Source organism: Apiospora kogelbergensis, assembly GCF_038363985.1.
Source record: "Apiospora kogelbergensis strain CBS 113332 chromosome Unknown utg000001l_segment0_segment0, whole genome shotgun sequence".
Lineage (NCBI taxonomy): Eukaryota > Fungi > Ascomycota > Sordariomycetes > Amphisphaeriales > Apiosporaceae > Apiospora > Apiospora kogelbergensis.
In genome coordinates, this window is record NW_027117418.1 from 995,869 (window position 1) to 1,012,345 (window position 16,477).

At 52.6% G+C, this 16,477-nt stretch overlaps 4 protein-coding genes across 4 annotated transcripts; 1 reads left to right on the forward strand and 3 right to left on the reverse strand.

The window, feature by feature from the left end:
• Window positions 1-1,326: 1,326 nt before the first annotated feature.
• Window positions 1,327-4,648, reverse strand: PG998_000341 (ubiquitin thiolesterase; the record flags this gene model as incomplete). The annotated part of the gene is made up of 9 exons (XM_066867159.1): window positions 1,327-1,400; window positions 1,525-1,541; window positions 1,590-2,116; window positions 2,171-2,620; window positions 2,675-2,837; window positions 2,887-2,993; window positions 3,046-3,915; window positions 3,999-4,208; window positions 4,262-4,648. 9 exons carry the CDS (start codon window positions 4,646-4,648, stop codon window positions 1,327-1,329), a joined length of 2,805 nt encoding a protein of 934 aa, XP_066735574.1.
• Window positions 4,649-5,840: 1,192 nt separating this feature from the next.
• PG998_000342 (uncharacterized protein) lies at window positions 5,841-8,116 on the reverse strand (the record flags this gene model as incomplete). Its single annotated transcript, XM_066867160.1, has 2 exons — window positions 5,841-7,951; window positions 8,026-8,116. The coding sequence occupies 2 exons, from the start codon at window positions 8,114-8,116 to the stop codon at window positions 5,841-5,843; spliced, it is 2,202 nt and encodes a 733-aa protein (XP_066735575.1).
• A 2,564-nt stretch (window positions 8,117-10,680) lies between these two features.
• Window positions 10,681-11,882, forward strand: PG998_000343 (zinc knuckle; the record flags this gene model as incomplete). The annotated part of the gene is made up of 6 exons (XM_066867161.1): window positions 10,681-10,717; window positions 11,105-11,124; window positions 11,193-11,227; window positions 11,286-11,451; window positions 11,521-11,680; window positions 11,734-11,882. The coding sequence occupies 6 exons, from the start codon at window positions 10,681-10,683 to the stop codon at window positions 11,880-11,882; spliced, it is 567 nt and encodes a 188-aa protein (XP_066735576.1).
• A 639-nt stretch (window positions 11,883-12,521) lies between these two features.
• PG998_000344 (DDHD domain-containing protein) lies at window positions 12,522-16,142 on the reverse strand (the record flags this gene model as incomplete). The annotated part of the gene is made up of 8 exons (XM_066867162.1): window positions 12,522-12,663; window positions 12,717-13,284; window positions 13,311-13,997; window positions 14,071-14,309; window positions 14,358-14,787; window positions 14,841-14,945; window positions 15,107-15,779; window positions 15,840-16,142. 8 exons carry the CDS (start codon window positions 16,140-16,142, stop codon window positions 12,522-12,524), a joined length of 3,147 nt encoding a protein of 1,048 aa, XP_066735577.1.
• Window positions 16,143-16,477: the final 335 nt, after the last annotated feature.

The window sequence follows — 16,477 nt, forward strand, 5'->3', positions numbered from 1 at the left end:
GAATATCACCCATTGGAAAGGCGCACCACGAATGGCCCACCGCGAGGCTCAAGTTAACTCAGAACCACCCGCATCGTGAAGACTTCATAGTGCGACTAAGAGCTGCTTAGTGTATATATCTTCACTTCCTACCCGTCCATCCAAGTAGATGGTCGTAAGCAGAGGCGCTTTTCTGGCTTGTTACCTTGAAAGTCCTTGATCCCTCATCACTCGGCCCAAAGCCGTCGCCCTATAGATGGGGACAGGAGGGAAGCAGGCATCAAAAGCAACTAATGCGTCAAACTATAACCTAATTGTTCGCGTCGCCGATCCCGCGTCGTGGCTTGGCCAAGTATGGTTAGGAGTCGCCCTACGACGCGCCTGTGGCGTCTGCCATTCAGCCCGTAGCACTTCACCACCGAGGTTTACCTGCTATCTTCACACGATGTCCCCTCAGATGGGCATCCAAAATCCCCAGGAGTCCTCATCATAGTAGTACAGGATACCTGGAGCGCTATGCCGGGAAAAGAGGAAGAGGAAAGCTTCCAGAACATTGCCTCCGTGCCAGCACTGCCATGTGGTATCCTCGCATCCGGTCTCCGTGTCTCCCCCTAAAAATCCATGTTCACCTCGGATCTTCACCCGACCCGATCAAGATTGTCATTCCGGAGACCTCACCATGTAAGCCGAGACAGCCACCTGCGTTACCCCCACGTTATTCGTTCTAGTTCTATAATTGCAGTGGCTAATCCATTGGGTTCAGAGGAGTAACGGAACCGAGAATATGCCCCAGACCCTCCTTACCTGTATCAACACAAGGACAGACAGGCCCCCCTGCCCCGGACCTGCTAGGGGACGATGACTACTCGCCGCCTTCTTCTGCCGAAAATAACAGCATACATGTAGGTGCACCTACCTTCCCAGCGTCAATGGTGCAAATGGGCCGTCCCCTTTTGTATGAACTTGGAACGGTCTCACAATGAGGCAACCACACGCCTTTGGGAGCAAATACCATATTACGTGATTTTGAAAGGGCCAACGCAGCATATCAAACCCAGGTCAGTGTCAGTCGGTAGATCGTGGGAGAAATAGTGTCTATTAGGTTCATGAATGACTTTTGATCTAGATTTACAACGGAGGTCGTGGCATGTCATATGAGTCTCGTCCAATTGGCGCCCAGCAGGAGCACCACCGCTTTTAACACCAAGACCGGCAAGGGAAAAACACCGATTTTTACCATGCTGGCCCTCCGAAAGCGACTTTGTGCACGACGTTTTCCCCCTTGACGTCTAGTTTGCACATGCTCCCCCTTTCCTCCCTTTTGACGCCTTTATCCGAGATATGCCCTCACGCAAAGCTGTAGAAATCCCTGAACCATTTTTCTGTGCCAATGCCGCTGCTGACTGCCAAAGCACTCGTAGCTTGAATACATCGTAAAATGTCGTAAATATGTTTCGGAACTCGTGGCGGCGCGCATGCGGGCAGCCTCTGTTTCGACCATCCGATTTTGACCTTTTTTATTTCCACCAGTTTTACACCACCGACGTTTCCTTTCAGATTCGCTGGTAGAAGAGTAGATACGCGACCTTATCCTTGATATTGTCGCGTACCTGCTGCCCTTGGGTGGAGGTGGAGCGGCTGCTGCTGCTGCCGCCGCGGTCCGGTTGCCATTTACCACGCTGCTCCACTTCTTCGCACCGCTCGCCGGAGTGGCAACCTGATTCCACCCCTCATCGTCGCCGACCTCATCGTCACCACCAATACCCTCAAACCTGTTGCCAGAGGCGCCAGATGCCGTGTCACGCTTCTGGTCAGATCGCGAAGCCTCCTTGCCCGCATTCTCCTCTTGGCCACCCTCGGCAACGTCTTCACTCCTGACCCGGCGGATGACGGTATCGTCAATACGGATCCATTCCCGACCTTCTTGGCGCCTCACGTCGGCGGTGTAGTGGCCACCGCTGGCGTTCTTTCCATGGTGATATACAGCTGCAATAAGACGGTATTTCGGGAGGCCTGTTCCTTCGGCCGCCATAACACTCCTCTTTTGCCGCGAATAGACCTCCTTAGGTAGTTCTAGCTCAAGCGGGTATCCGACCTTTTTCCAAATTTTCAAAGTGCCGTTACCTTGAGCATCGAACTGGAAGCGTTTCAAGTGAAGAATCAATACTGACGGCAAAGTTTCAAGAAAAACCTGCTTGGTGACAACAGCGTCCGGTCCTCTTGGCGAATCAAAGTCTCCATGCAGGGGTTCCGGAAGTGTAAGGTTTCTCAGTGCGTCAACAATGTTCCGCACTTGAGGAGACCCGATATCAAGCTGCAGTGGCTGGAACGGCTCATAGGTTACCGAATCCTTGAGACCAGGTACCTTCACTTCTGAGCGTAGCTTGCCACCAAAGATTTGAGTGATCGGGGAAAAAGTGACCGGGTTGCCTGAAGAACGCGTGACAGCAGCCCGTTGCTTGGGGCCGACCTCCATCCAGTCACTCATATCTGCAGTGGCAGTAGGTGATGATACAGCTGCCGGTGTAGCCGCCGTCGCAGCAGTAGAAGCTGTGTGTTTATCCATCACCTTCTCGATTTCATCTTGGAGTGTTTCCAAAAGGAAGCCAAGGAACTCTTCGGCATCCTGCTGGTGACCGCGCTGTAGTGTCGTCGTTAGCTCTGGACATCCGTTGGGACACTCAAATATACTTACTTGCATGCTCGCGAATCGTGGTAGTTTTCTGATGACATCGTACACGAATTCCGGCGTGAAAGGCTCTCCGTATTGTTCTAGCTCTTCACTCTTTAATCGCATACGCAATTGCTCCACGGAAGCCGCAGAATCAATTACCTGGAACTCCCGCATAAACATAATCCTGTATACCATTAGTGGACGGCGCCAGGACTGATCGGGTGTTTACTCACATCGCATCAACCAGGGGCGTTTCACTCTTGAAACTATGTACTGCTTTCTTGCTGATTTGGTCCAGAAAATCGTAGAATGGTGTGCAGAAAATAAGAACTTGAAGAACCTAAAGACAAGGTCAGATCTGAGGTCTCTGCGGTGACACAGAAATAGCTTACGGAATTCATATAACACATGTTCCCAGTGTTGATCAGGCCTCTGGGCTTGAGGAAAGCCAGCTTTTGGCCTTTCCCGACGCGGAATAGTGCTACGGCTTCGGCCAAGGAGCTTGCATTTGTTTTCGTAAAAGTGCCAGTATCAGTAGTACTATTCCCATTGGCCTCCCCGCTTTCAACTGCTCCGCTGGTTGCTGTTTCTGGGACAGCCTGGGATCCCTGGTTGGCCGCCGCCGCAGCACTTGCGTTCGCAAACAGTCCAGTCCACAACTTTGGCTTTACTGGCGCAGGCGCAGCGGCCGGCTGCATCTCTTCGACCGGAACACTTGCTGATGACGCAACAACTGGTGCGTCCGTGGGGGGTTGCTGGCTTGCTGTCGGTGTCTGATCTGCGACTGCCCGATCGTTGCTGGAAGCGCCCTTCGGGTCTTTTATAGCTGCCTTGGTAGTTTTAGGTATGACCGGTACAGCTGGAGCCGCCGCTCGTGATACGGGCTTAGCTTTCGGGTGCGCGACATTGGCGGCTACGGGCGCTTGGGAGGCTTGTGTAGATGTGGGTGTAGTGGTAGAGGTTGGCTGTGCGGTTTCCGAGGGCAGGCCCTGTGTCGAGGGGACCTCAGACCTATCCACAGACCCCAACGATGCGGCGGATGATGGCGCACTTGTAGTGCTCCTCTGAGCAGGGGTTTCCGGAACCGATGGATTTGTGATGGTCTCCGATCCCGTCGGCTCAACTAATGTGTCGATGACGCCGCCTTGGTGGCTGTTAGGAAGTCTGACATTACTAGCGTCTGTCGTCAATATTTTCCGCCTCCTTCTCGATCTTGCCGCTCGAGTAGGAAATGGGAGATCGGGTCGAGATAACCATGGTAACTATAAGCACAGGTCAGTATGTGTAAAGAAAGCAAGTACTGTACTGCCAGTGCGGGCGGGAATCGCGGCGGCTGTCAACTCACCGGAGCTCTAAAAGGCGGCCTGGCAACCTCCACCTCGGGCTGAGGAGCAGGCGGCGGGGGCGATATTTGTGTGTGAGGTGTAGACGGTGTCAACGGAGGTTGTACTGCAGTTTGAGGCGAGTGCGTTGATGAGGGTGCCTGAGGTACAGGCACGGGAGGCGGAGGAAGGGTTGTGGCGTAGACAGGCGGCGTCGAGATTGCAGGAGAAGGCTGTTGAGGGGGTGGCCGCGAATAGGCCTGAGGCAGCGGGTGGTGCTGCATACTCGAAGACACGATAGGAGGATACTGCTGATGCATAACCGGAGGAGACCGCGCCGGGTAGGCGGGTGATGCGGCACGTACGGCGAAGCGGGCATGGCGTTATTCTGGTAGTAATGAGGCATTTGCTGGGGGTAGTAGCTGGTGGCGTACGGATTCATCGGGGCGCTGTAGTACATGGGGTTGTGGTTGTGGTGGGCGTTGTGGTGTTGCTGGTGATAGTACGAAGGCTGGTGAGAAGGCTGGTGGGAAGGGAAATGCTGAGGACCGCGGCGTCGCGGACCGTTGCCTGCGGTAGGCACATGTCCCATCTCAACCGGTCCTCGTCCTCCTGGTACTCCGCCAACACCACCAGGCATAGGCTGCCCAGCCGGCAGATGACTACCGTTCATCTTGCCGGCTTGGGGTCGATAGAAGCAGTGGCTAGTTGCCCACTGCTTCGACTGCGCTTCTTAGAGAGGAACAACCGTCGCGTGTTCGCTTTTGAGGGCAATATTTTGACCAAGAGCCGGAGATGGCGTCGCACGGGGCTGGCGAGGAAGAAGAAGGAAAAAAGCAGGGCGGCTGGTGGTGGAATAGGGTTCGAGTGGTGTGCGGTGATTTCCAAGCCCAGAATGTCTTTGTCGTTGGTTGCGAAGCCGTGGCCGCAAAGAGTAGTTAGTTGGAAGCTTCGTTCGCGCGCCAAAGCCCGGTGCTGGTGCTGGTTGGTGCCAGTGCCAGTGCCAGGGCCCCAAGAAACCAAAAGGGCTGTGCGTCACGTTTATTTTTTGATCTTTTTTCTTCTATAATTCAGCAGCAGCTCCGATCCACTTCCGGATCCCAAGAGTCAAATCCAATGCAGCTCAAAAATGTATACGGGCATTGCATCAAAGCATGCAGAACAGCCTTGACGGTAGGCAGTAAAGACACGCGACCAGACGTTTGCAAAGGTGGCTATTAAACTAGCAAGTGACCTCTGGCAATGACTTGGGCCGGCAAACAGCTGCGGCTTTCGGAACGACATTGGGAAAACCGTCGAGAGTTACCAGTTCAAAAATCGATGTCCTGGCAGGTCGGGGTACAAGTGGGAACACCTACTTTGTAGCATCCAATCAAGTCGGCCAGGCATTTGATGATTGATACTGGACTTTGTTCGTCCCATTATTGGGTCCGCATTGGAGGGCCGGCCCATCTCCGTAGCCAAATCGCCCGGTTCCAGATTCCCGAAACATCTCACAGCAAAATTAACGTGGTACCAAACGACCTATGCTTTCCGCCAGATGAAATTCGGAAATGTGCTCATGGTTACAGTACTCCCAGCTCTCTCTACAATACTCGGTGAGGCCTGATTGCTATCTGCAAAGAATCTTCTTTGCATATCCTCCACATGCGGCTAGTTGAAGTCGAATCGCAACCTTATGTATCTTGCTTTACCATCCATGCTTGCTGGGATCTGAGCACAGTTCTTAGCACAAGTGATGCCAGCTATATACATGACCTAACCTGTATGTCTTACAGAGGCAGACACATTTAGACCGACATGCCCAAAAAGCCTATCGCGGAGGCGATGAACAGTATCTAGCCTACGCTATTTATCAAACGTATTCACTCGTCTCTAAACAGCCACCTTCCTGTCTGGTTAGGCCTCATTGCCTCTCGATAACGCTCTGCAACCCTTTCTTGTTGCATTACAGCTGCCAGCTGATTATCTTCGTCCAACTGCTGTGTACTAGGAAAATCGACATTGAAATATCCAGGGGGCGTGTTGGGCCGCTGAACACGATGGCGATGTGATTTTCCATACTGGTTGGCCACTTGTTGTGTCTTCGCTTTCAACCAGAGATCTTCTTTGTCGCCCTCGCTCATAGACGAAAGCTTCCACGCTTCATCGCCTAACCAGTTTTCGAGAAGCGACTGGAAGGCAATGGCCCCTGTCTCAAGTCTCTCGCCCCGAGCCTGGGCGCGGAAACCAGGCGCACAACACTCTTCCTTGACACAACCTGGTAAGCAAAGGCGATCATCCTTGTTCCGCACAACTTCGGTGAATGCGTAATCGAGACCATCGTTGTGTTTGGGGTTGATCTTGAAGTCCTCCAACCGAAGGCTCCGTTCTGGGCGATCTCGCAATCGCGAGGATTCTTTTCGGCGACGCTTCGAGCTTTCGCTGGTCCCTGGCCTCTTCATCCCCGGTCGAGTTACTGTAGGAGTTTGCTTTAAATCCCTATTCGAAGGTGTATCGGAGACCGCCAATGCTTTGCTCACACTATCCTGCCCTTCTTCTCCTAAGGTTGTCCGTGTTAAAGCCGATGGGATTACGAATCCTTTCGTCTGTGGCTTGCCCGACAGGGCGCGACCTGGAGGATGGGTGATAGCCCTTTTCTCTGGCGAAGCTGTCGTTAGTAATGAATTCAGTCGTCCCGTGTTGCGGAAGGTCTGCCCTGGTCTTTCGAGGAAATTTGTAGTATCATCCCGATCATCATCCTCTGCAAGGCTTGCTATGCCTCCTAGGAGTGTTGAATTCCCTTCTTCGGGAGCAGACGTGGCATGATTTCCCGAAAGAACCCCAGTCCGTCTCTGAATTTGAGCACCCATATATACATGTTCGAGGGCTGATGGACTTGAATTTGATGCGAGGTCATGCATCGATTCTGTAGTAGTCTGATGTGAGTTTCGATGCCTTCCTGGTGTGGACAATGGGTTTCTGGCGTCGTCGAAGTCAATGCTCTCGTGTGGCATAAAATGGTGCTGATCATCCGTGACAGCAGGATCAGACCCCACCTCAGTCTTCACCCTCGCGACTGCAGAGCCTTTGACGGAACAGTCATCCTCACGCCTTCTCTTGCGAACAGGTCGTTCAGACACTACAACGGGGGTATCTGATGAAGGTTCATCTTTCACTGGGACATCTGGTATCTTTGAAATATGCGAGTTGGACATTGGTGGCAACATCGGCTCCTCCGCTGTCTGGCCACAATATTGGTCGTCGGATGTGTCATTGTCTCCGTTTAATCCAACAGGAGACTTATCGGATTGGAGTAATGTGCCAATGTTGACTGAGGCCGGCGTTGTATTTGATGAGAAGTTCCTCGCATGAAGTGCGTCATTAGCCTCAGCTACACCAGGAGCTTGAGGATTTGGAGAATTGGGATTTGTGTCTGAGGTAAAGGAGGAGCTCAGGGTAATGCTATTCGTTGATGTGGCCAGTTCCTCTTTTAGTCGCTTGATTTGACTCTTCCGCTTCTCGGCACATTCCTGTTGCTTCGTGGCATATTCCTTCCAGCTGTGCGTTGTCTTTGTACGCTCTCGTAATTCCGATTGGAGCTTTTCGTTGGCTTGGACTAGATCCGCAGTTTGGCTTCGTAGTTTTTTATATTTCCCATCCAGTATGCCGTACTCTACAGCCAGGTCATTGTGGCCAAGACCCGTGATATCCGCATAATCTTTATTAACAGACTTCCGGATGTTCACAGAGACAGGTGTCAGAGGAGCTCGGGGGTTTCCGCAGGGAGGTCGAGAGGCTCGTGGTTTGCTGGGACTTGTGTTTTCTTGACCTTGGGCATCCAAACATGACTGTCGAGAAGACCGTCTAAGCTCGGCAAGTTCTTCCTTGAGTGCCTTGTTCTGCTGCTCCAATCGATCAACGTTTGCCGCCCTAACTCGTAGCAACTGCAACTCAGCATCGATCTCGGCCTTCTTGTGGCTCTCAGCTTCCACGGCTGCATGATCCAGGCGAGTTAGTACGTTGCACTCATCGATAACCATGTTATGTTGACCTAAGCATCGCACTCACAATCCTTGAAGTCTTTTTCAATACGGCTGCAGGCCTGGGTGAAGGCCTGGAACAGCGCAGGTTTGCCTGTGTCTTCAAACCAAGTTTCCATCGCATCTACTGCGCCGGGAAGCGTTGCCCAGAATGGCGCACCAAGTCAGATTACTATCGGGTCACGGCAAACCGCGCGTTAGTTCTGTTGTTGTCGGCAAAAACCCCCCAAGGTGAGTGACGAAGACAGCGAAGGAAGTTGACGTCGGATTGACGCGTTACTAGTACGAGGTACGCGACACCAAATACGGACCCGCATTTTGCCACTTACACTGAAGTAAGTACCTGCTGCCTGTCGTACAAGGCAGCACAGCACAACTTTACACCCAGTGTTATCGTCGTTTTTCTTCTTCTGCCCTTTGCTTCCCTAATACTTGAATATTGCTACTATAATATAAGAGGCCTTGAAACAAATGTGACATCGCACGGATTAGTAAGGCTCAGCCTGAGTTCAGCACGAAGTAGCATAGAGGACATGAACGGGACAATTCCTTGAAGTGCCCCGAGAGTACTTGCGATTAAATTACCAACCATGCGTCCAGCTCGAGTTCTAGCTCCCCCGGATCCGGGACCCAATAATAGGCGTTCCCTGAGCGCAGACGAATTCAATGGATTTGCGATCTGGAAATGTCAATTCATCATTTTATCTCTAAGTTTGAGTGAAGCTCTGATGACCCGGGCCTCAAGAAACAAAATCCCATCAACAGCAGATGTGTCTACATTTGCTTTGCAATCAACACATCAGCCGGGAGGCTTCCAGTTGAAGTCTCACGTAGTTTAAGAGGGTAGGTATAGAACCCTGAACATAGCCGCGGCTACGCAGTTTGACATCATATACCCACGGCAAACCGAGTTAGATATGGAGCTGCGGAGGAGAGGTCAGGGCTGCCCGGCCACCGGCTGTTGTTCCTGTCGAACCTGGACCTTCCCCGTCCGAAGACTATGGTGTGTTGAATACACACTGCCAACAACGCCGGGTGACTTAAGACTTGCTGGCGCCCCAGCCAAGCTTCGGGTCGAGTTCCGGACTGAGCTCCGAGCCTAGCCCCGAGGGGTAGATCAAGGATGACACAGAGCACATGGGTGCTTGTTGCAGTTTAATATACATATAGACACACGTGCATGGAAGTAGACCAGTATTTTCATATATGTAATTTACTACAATTCTTGTCAACCCAACATATCTCGAGTCAGCATGCATCTATTAGCTATGCCAGTTCTTCTCCATGCCCGATAGAAAATTTCGTACTGGGCTGGGCCTGGCCGTCTCGGGGTAGAGCCTCCAGCATCCCTGTCTTTCCCAATGAGGCAAGTTGGCGGAAGCAGCGAAAAATCGGCTGGGCTCACGCGGGCTTGTACGACGTGATACTCAGGTGGTATGCATGTAGCCCTGGGTGCCACCACCTGCTGCTTTTCACCACTGCCACCACCTCTGTCTGTACTTTGGAACGTCGATTAGCGCACGTCCCACTCACTCCTCAAATACGTTCTGGGATCTGATCCGTTTCTCCCCCGCCCTCAAAAACTCGACCAGAATGAAACTACGACGTAGTACTTGCAGGGAAGCCAAGACCCAGCAATAGCGAATCTGCGCTAGGCCGTCCCTACCTTATTAGGCGCCCGACCAACCAACAGGCAGAAGACGAGACAAGGTCAGCCGGCATTGCAGAAGTGAGCAGTCGGGAGCAGCGCGAGACTAGACTTGGACTGGACCTTCCAAAATGCAATGCCCACAATCCACACACGTCCACACGCTCTGACCCCAATTGCCAAAGCACATGGGAAAAGTGAATTCGGCAGAATAATAAAAAAATAATCGTCGAGCTTTTCCTGGTCTATACCGCCCTTTGAGGTCCCGCCCCTCCTAAGCCCAAACCCAATTCACAAATATCTTTTTGCCCAGGAAGAATAGTCCGTCCGTCCGTCGTATACAGAATTTTCCCTACCTCGGAGACTCCCATCCTTCTTGACACGCTCTTCCCCAGATCTTGACATTTTCGACCCGTCAAGACCTTATATTCCCAACCCGAGAAGTTCCCAGGTGAGTTCTGTCTGTTTTGTCGCGACGCTGCGGGCGGCGGCCCCCATCCGTCTGTCGTGTGTTGTTTGCCTCTTTCTTGCTTTGATGGCGGGCCTGAGATTTGGTGGTTTGCCCCTCTAAACCCCACCTCTGAGCCCGATCCGATAGAGAGCAATGCGCAAAGCAAGCAAGCAAGCAAGCTGCTGCTTCTGCTGCGACTGTTGCCCCCCACCATTCATTCGCGCCCATCAATCCCATCCCACACTTGTTCAGTCAGTCTTCACCATCCACAAACATTAACCTCAACCGTTTGAAAAGCTCTCACATTTCAACGGTCGACGTTAAAAGGTTCGTTACGGCATTGGGTACCAGGAAACCCAACCCCCTTCACTACCCGATTAGTGTCTTTTTCCGTTCCTTGGTCAGCGCCATAGACAGAGATACCCTGCAACTGCCAAGCGCAGAGCAGCGCAAACATATTGCCCCTCCAAGACACACCAGCATATTACTGGCGCAACTTCGACTGACTTTTCTTCATCAAGTTCACTTCTTGTCAACAACAACCTCACCAAACACCCATACATCTCGACTTAATCTTCATCAAGATGGATTTCGGTACTCAAGGACGCGCCTGCTTCAACTGTAAGTCTACTGCTCTTCCATTGTCAACCTGCTGTTTCGCTCTTCTTTGCTCTCTTCTCATTCGGGCTTGCCTGCACATTCTCATTATGTCCACGCTTGAGATTGCGGCGCCCAATATTTGCCCGGCTGCGCTCCAACCATCTGCTGTTCTCGTCGCGACGATCCTGAAGCGCTCTATGCTGCGTCACTGATGGGCTGTACCCATTGCGAATGACCATCGTGCCTTTGTCGACATTCCCTTTCCTCTACTACCTCCCCTAATTGTCACCCCCATCAACTTGTATCATCAGTCGAAATTTTCTCTCTAGACACTTTTTCGCCTCCGAGTCCCAGTTTTTGCCTTCCACCACGAGATTGCCGGTATACTGATTTTGAATATTGCATTAGGCGGCCAGACCACGCATCAGGTATGAAGGACGCGTTACATCATCCATTTCCTGGCTAGGCGCTCATACTGACTTGTCCATTTGCTAAGGCTCGCGACTGCCCTACCCGTGGCGCTGCTAAGTGGTGAGTCTTGTGCCCATATTCCTCTTCCCGCTGGGGCGTTTGCTGATGCACATTGTAGCTACAACTGCGGCAACGAGGGTCACATCAGCCGTGACTGCCCGGAGGGCCCCAAGGACAGCAGTGCCAAGTCTTGCTACCGATGCGGCCAGACCGGTCACATCAGCCGTGACTGCCCCACCAACGCTGGCCAGGGTGGTCAGGGTGGCCAGGGGTGGTTCCACGGAGTGCTACAAGGTAAGGCATTGATGATGCTCACTTGTCTCCCCAAATATGGTTGTTCTAACTCATTCTAGTGCGGCAAGATCGGCCACATTGCCCGCAACTGCCCCGATAGCTTCGGTGCTGGCGGCGGCGGCTACGGTGGCGGCTACCAGGGTGGCAACAGCTACGGCGGTGGTGCCGCTGGCGGTGGCAAGACCTGCTACTCCTGCGGTGGCTACGGCCACATGTCTCGTAAGTCTTTCCCCCCACCGTGGATATTGTTCCAACCTAACTCTCGATTGCAGGCGAGTGCGTTAACGGCAGCAAATGCTACAACTGTGGCGAGAACGGTCACTTCTCTCGTGACTGCCCTAAGGAGTCGTCCGGTGGCGAGAAGATCTGCTACAAGTGCCAGCAACCTGGACACGTCCAGGCCGCTTGCCCCAACAACTAAAGGCATGAAAGTTGCCGAGATTGAGGGATGGCGTGGTAGGGGGAGGAATCCGTTGATGTTGTCGATGAGCCTCTTTGTATACACTGTCTTGTCAACCGCTGGCTATCCCCACGGTTGCCAAACTCGGATGCGCTGGTTGGTCAAAGGCCGTAGGATTCGGCTGTGATACCAACAACTTTCTCCTTTTCCTTGACATATTTTTCAAGGCTTTGCAAAACCAGGGTCGGAAAAGGTCTTATCAGCAACAATGGAGTCTGTGGAAGACCCCAATTGCTCGGAAACATAGGGTCATGAATGCAATGCTCAACGGCGTTTGAGAATCATCTCGTGCTGCCTTCTGTAGTTATGGACCTTATCAGGCTCCAATCTCTGGTGTGACTTTGATCTAATAGTGCAATCGGAATAAGCAGAGATTTCCCAATTGCAAACATCGCTGTGAATATTCAGTCCGCTTTGAGACTTTGTGTGAACTGCGAACGCTACCCTCTTCAACTGCTGCGGCGTGTTCGCTCAACCGTGCTGCCAACCTCGCACTCACCACCCACCAGGTCTCAACACACAGCCGCCCGCTGTGTTGATTGCTCTCCTGCCATGTATGTGCAACGGCCATACAAAGGGACTTGGAGAGCAAGTTTGTCATCAAGATTTGTTTTCTTTCGACGCCGTTGTCTTGACTCTACTGGAGAGTAGCTGTGACATAATGAAGTGGCTGACATCCTCGTCTTGCCAATATGCGATATGGGACGCTATTGTATTGATAGGATTGAAGTCAAGGACGCTCCTAGTATTTGGGTCAGCTTGTTTCCAATCATGCTCCCATATTCCATGACTTACTCTTGAATGCTGTAGTCCACGCGGCCGTTGCGGTTGAGGGCGCGCACTCTCATCTCCTCACGCCTGATCTTCTGGGCCTTTTGCTCCTCAGCGGCCCAAGCCTCGCCCAAAGCCTGACCCTCCTCGGCGCGGCTCGCGGCCGCCTTGTGCTCCTCGATGCGCTTCTTCTGGAATCGCGCGAAGAGCGTCTCGAGTTCGTCGTCGATGAGCGTGGCACCGTGCCCGCCGCCTTCCATCAACTCGTCGCCGTCGCCTCCCATACCTAGGCTGGCAGCCGAAGAGGCAGATTGTTGTCGAGCGAGCGCCTTCTTGCGGGCCGCCGTCTTTTCCAGCTGTGCCGTGGCGTCGGAGATAACGCCGCCGCCTGTGATGTTCGTTCCGGCGCCGGGGGTGTTGGACTTGGAGGTGCTGGCCGATCCTTGCTGCGAGCTGTGGGCCGTCATGTTCGCGACTTCCTCGTTACTCAGTCCAAGGCTGCGGTTGAGCAGCGAGCTGGCAATGCCGCCGCTGATGCTGCTCCAGAGGCCGCTGACACTCTGGCCAACCTTGACGCCGATTCCTGAGAGACCTTGGGGGCCACCGAGTTGAAAATACCTTTTTTCGTGTAGGGCAGCGCCTGGGGTTTCAGCGCCGACATGGCAGGCGACACTAGAGGTTCCATTCGATATCCGATCGGGTCCGAAGGGTGGAAGATGTTGAAAAGCTGGCCTACCTTGGGCGAAGAGATCGAGTAGGGTAAGCCCGTCACCGCTGAAACACGCTCCGTAGGGCTGGTAGCCATAAAATGATCTTCCATGAAGTCACTGCTTTTCATGGGAGTTTCCGAAGAGTTAGAGCGAGGAACCTGCCGTGCGGCTATCGTACGCCCCTTCAGCATCTGGAAAAGGCCGATAGGGGACCCGAGGCAGTAGAAGTCATCGACGTTGAAGTCGAAGGTCAAGTCCTTCGGATCGGATGGGGTCTCTTGGCGATCGGTGTTAGAAGGCCAAAACCGTAGAGGATTGCGCAAGGATTCTATGTCCTTCGGATGCTCCTTTTGGCGACAGAGAAGATCAAACATGATTGCACTTCCGAGCGAGTGGCCTATGATGTGAACCTTCCCCTTGAACTCTGGGTTTCGCTCTAGGAAGAGCTTGTATATGCGATTCGACTCCGTCAGTACAATATCCACAATTTGTTCTCGATATGCCGATTGATACAAGAGGACGTCGAGGGCTAAGTCGGAGATGAGGGAGCGAGCAAAAGCAACTCCCTCCACCGTGATGTCCTCTAGGGAAGGGTCTTCACAACGTTGGTCAGCAAACGAATAGACACGAATCACATCGGCTAAGCCCAGTCACCAATCAATACTTACACTCGTCCTCTTCTTCGAAAGCCCCAGCAGTCGTTAAATCTTGCTCTCCTTTCTTTTCCTTTCGCTTCGGGAAGTCCAGGAGATGACGCCAACATACGGGCAAGACTTGGACGCGGCAATTTCCAGGACCCTCGCCAAACTCCGAGTTGAGGGCACGAAGATCGGCAGAATGCGAATACACGCCCTTGAGTGTTTTTCGAAGCATATTGACGTCGTGGACAAAGTTCACACTCTCCATACTGGAACAAGTCAGTTGTTGTAACAACAGGTGGTCGCAAGGGACCTACCGAAGACCCAGGAGTTGTCCAATGCCGTGGGTAACGAGGACTAGGTGCTCGATTTCACGGCCCTGAGTCTCACCAGCTTGGGCATTGTAGTCGTCTCTGATTTCTTGCTCTTGCCGCTGGCGGATCTTTTCCTGTTGCTTGTCTGGATCATCTGCGGTGTCAAGGTAGGAGGAAAACTGTTTCTTGATGTGATCCTCACTACTCTCCACCTCGGGTGTCTCTCCCTCGCCACCAATATCGCTGTCGGCTGTGGAATCGGCTCTGGCAAGAGGCGGTGCAGATCTGCGTTTGAGAGCCTTGGATGCCTTTTCACTCAGCTGTGGAGATGGCTCGGTGACCTTAGTTGAGGAAGCAGTGGTTGGAGTGGTGGGACGTTTTTCATCCTTCTTTCCTGTATCCACATATCCTCTAACCAGTTTCACGCCGCTCACTATACAAGGTTAGACTTGTCTTCACAAGATGCTCCCACTGATCTGTACTTACTGTAACCGCCTCCGGCGAACCGTTGATAAACTGTCGATGTGACCCAAGACAGCATACTTTCGGACGAGAGCCAAGCAGTGGTGGAGTCTTGGTAAGTTACGATACCTGTACAGATGGTTATTGTTACTCACTGCACTTCGAAAAGGCCTTTGTTTTGCTACCCCAGGGGAAATATGGATGAGTTGGGAGATGGGGAAGGCCAGGGATACCATGCGAGCTTTCGTCTTGGGAAGGGGCGTGGTGAGCGATCAGTTGTTGTAACTTACTGTTCATATACGTGCCAAATAAGCGATATGTTTGTGGCTGATGAGACGTTGTCTGTGATGGCAGAAGCTTCTGCGAGCTCTCTGCCTGAGATGATCCCGCGGCGGCGGCTGCCTTAAGGTTGTCAACTGAAGCTTTGGGAGTAACATCCTTCAAGGCCCCCGAATTACTACGAGATCGTGTGCTCTTAGGATATGTCCAAGGTTTCACTTTGAGGTAGCCCTCCTCAAGCTGGGCTGCCAGGTTTTCTTCGCAAGGACGAAATGTCGACCCCTCTTGGTAGAACCAACTACCTCGGCGCACTTCGTAGACGGGGCCGAGCCAGTAGACGGGGGCGAGCTCTCGCATTTCGATATCGACATCGAAGAGGAAGTCCTCGTTGACAGGGACGCGGATACCTTGCCTTTGGTCGGCCTGGGATGCATCTATGCTTGTATTAGGCATATCTTCGGAGGATGCGGCGCGCCCACGACGAGACGTGGAACTCGCCCGCTTCTTGGAGGTATGCCTCCCGCGTTGATCTTCGACATCCTCCAAGAGCTTTTGGTAGACGCCTTCAATGGACCGTGAATCATTCTTGGTAAATGCAAGAAACTTTTTGGGCACTGCAGGCTTGGTGTCTTCTTTCTCTTTCTCTTTTTTGCCCTTTATGAGCTGTGGTTTTCTTTTCGGGACCTAGGGTTTTCCACGTTAGATTTTGTTGAGTACCCGGATGGATGGTCCAGCGAGACTTACATCCACCGCATGAAACCACATGACGTTTAAAGGGGGGCAATCCGAAGGGTATTTCCTCAAGCTCTGTCCATATATCGTATTGATGCTATGGTCGTCGGCCTTCTTTGAAGGGTTGGGGGCAGGTGTCGGCTTCGGGGGCGGAGGAGGCATCTCTTTCTCCTTGGGTGTCGGTGTATTGCTTCGACTCGTGCTTCGGCTTGTGTTCCAGGGGTTGATGGAGTCAACTGCGCTGGCGAGGTACGATTTTTCTACCTTCTTCTCCCCAATGTCGCCAGTAGCAACTGATGCCGGTGCTGGGGCCATTTTATCTACACGACCACGTCGTCCCCATCCGAGCACGCTATGTGGACCGAGAATGTAGGGGCGCCGGAAAGATGGAAGAAGATACGGTCGCTGCAGTTGAGCTCGGCGACAACCCCTAAAAAGGATCAGATGATGCGACGCCAACGCGGCGATGCCTTGGTCACAGAAAAGCCAGGACTGATGGAGGGTGTTTTGATCGGCTGAACCAAGCTGTGTCAGGATCTAAAGTGAGGCGGCCAACAGGGGAATCGACGTTTAGGAACAGAATAGAATGCTGATCGACTCTTCTTCGCGTTAGGATCTATCGGTACCAATGACAATATTAGTGCAGAGGA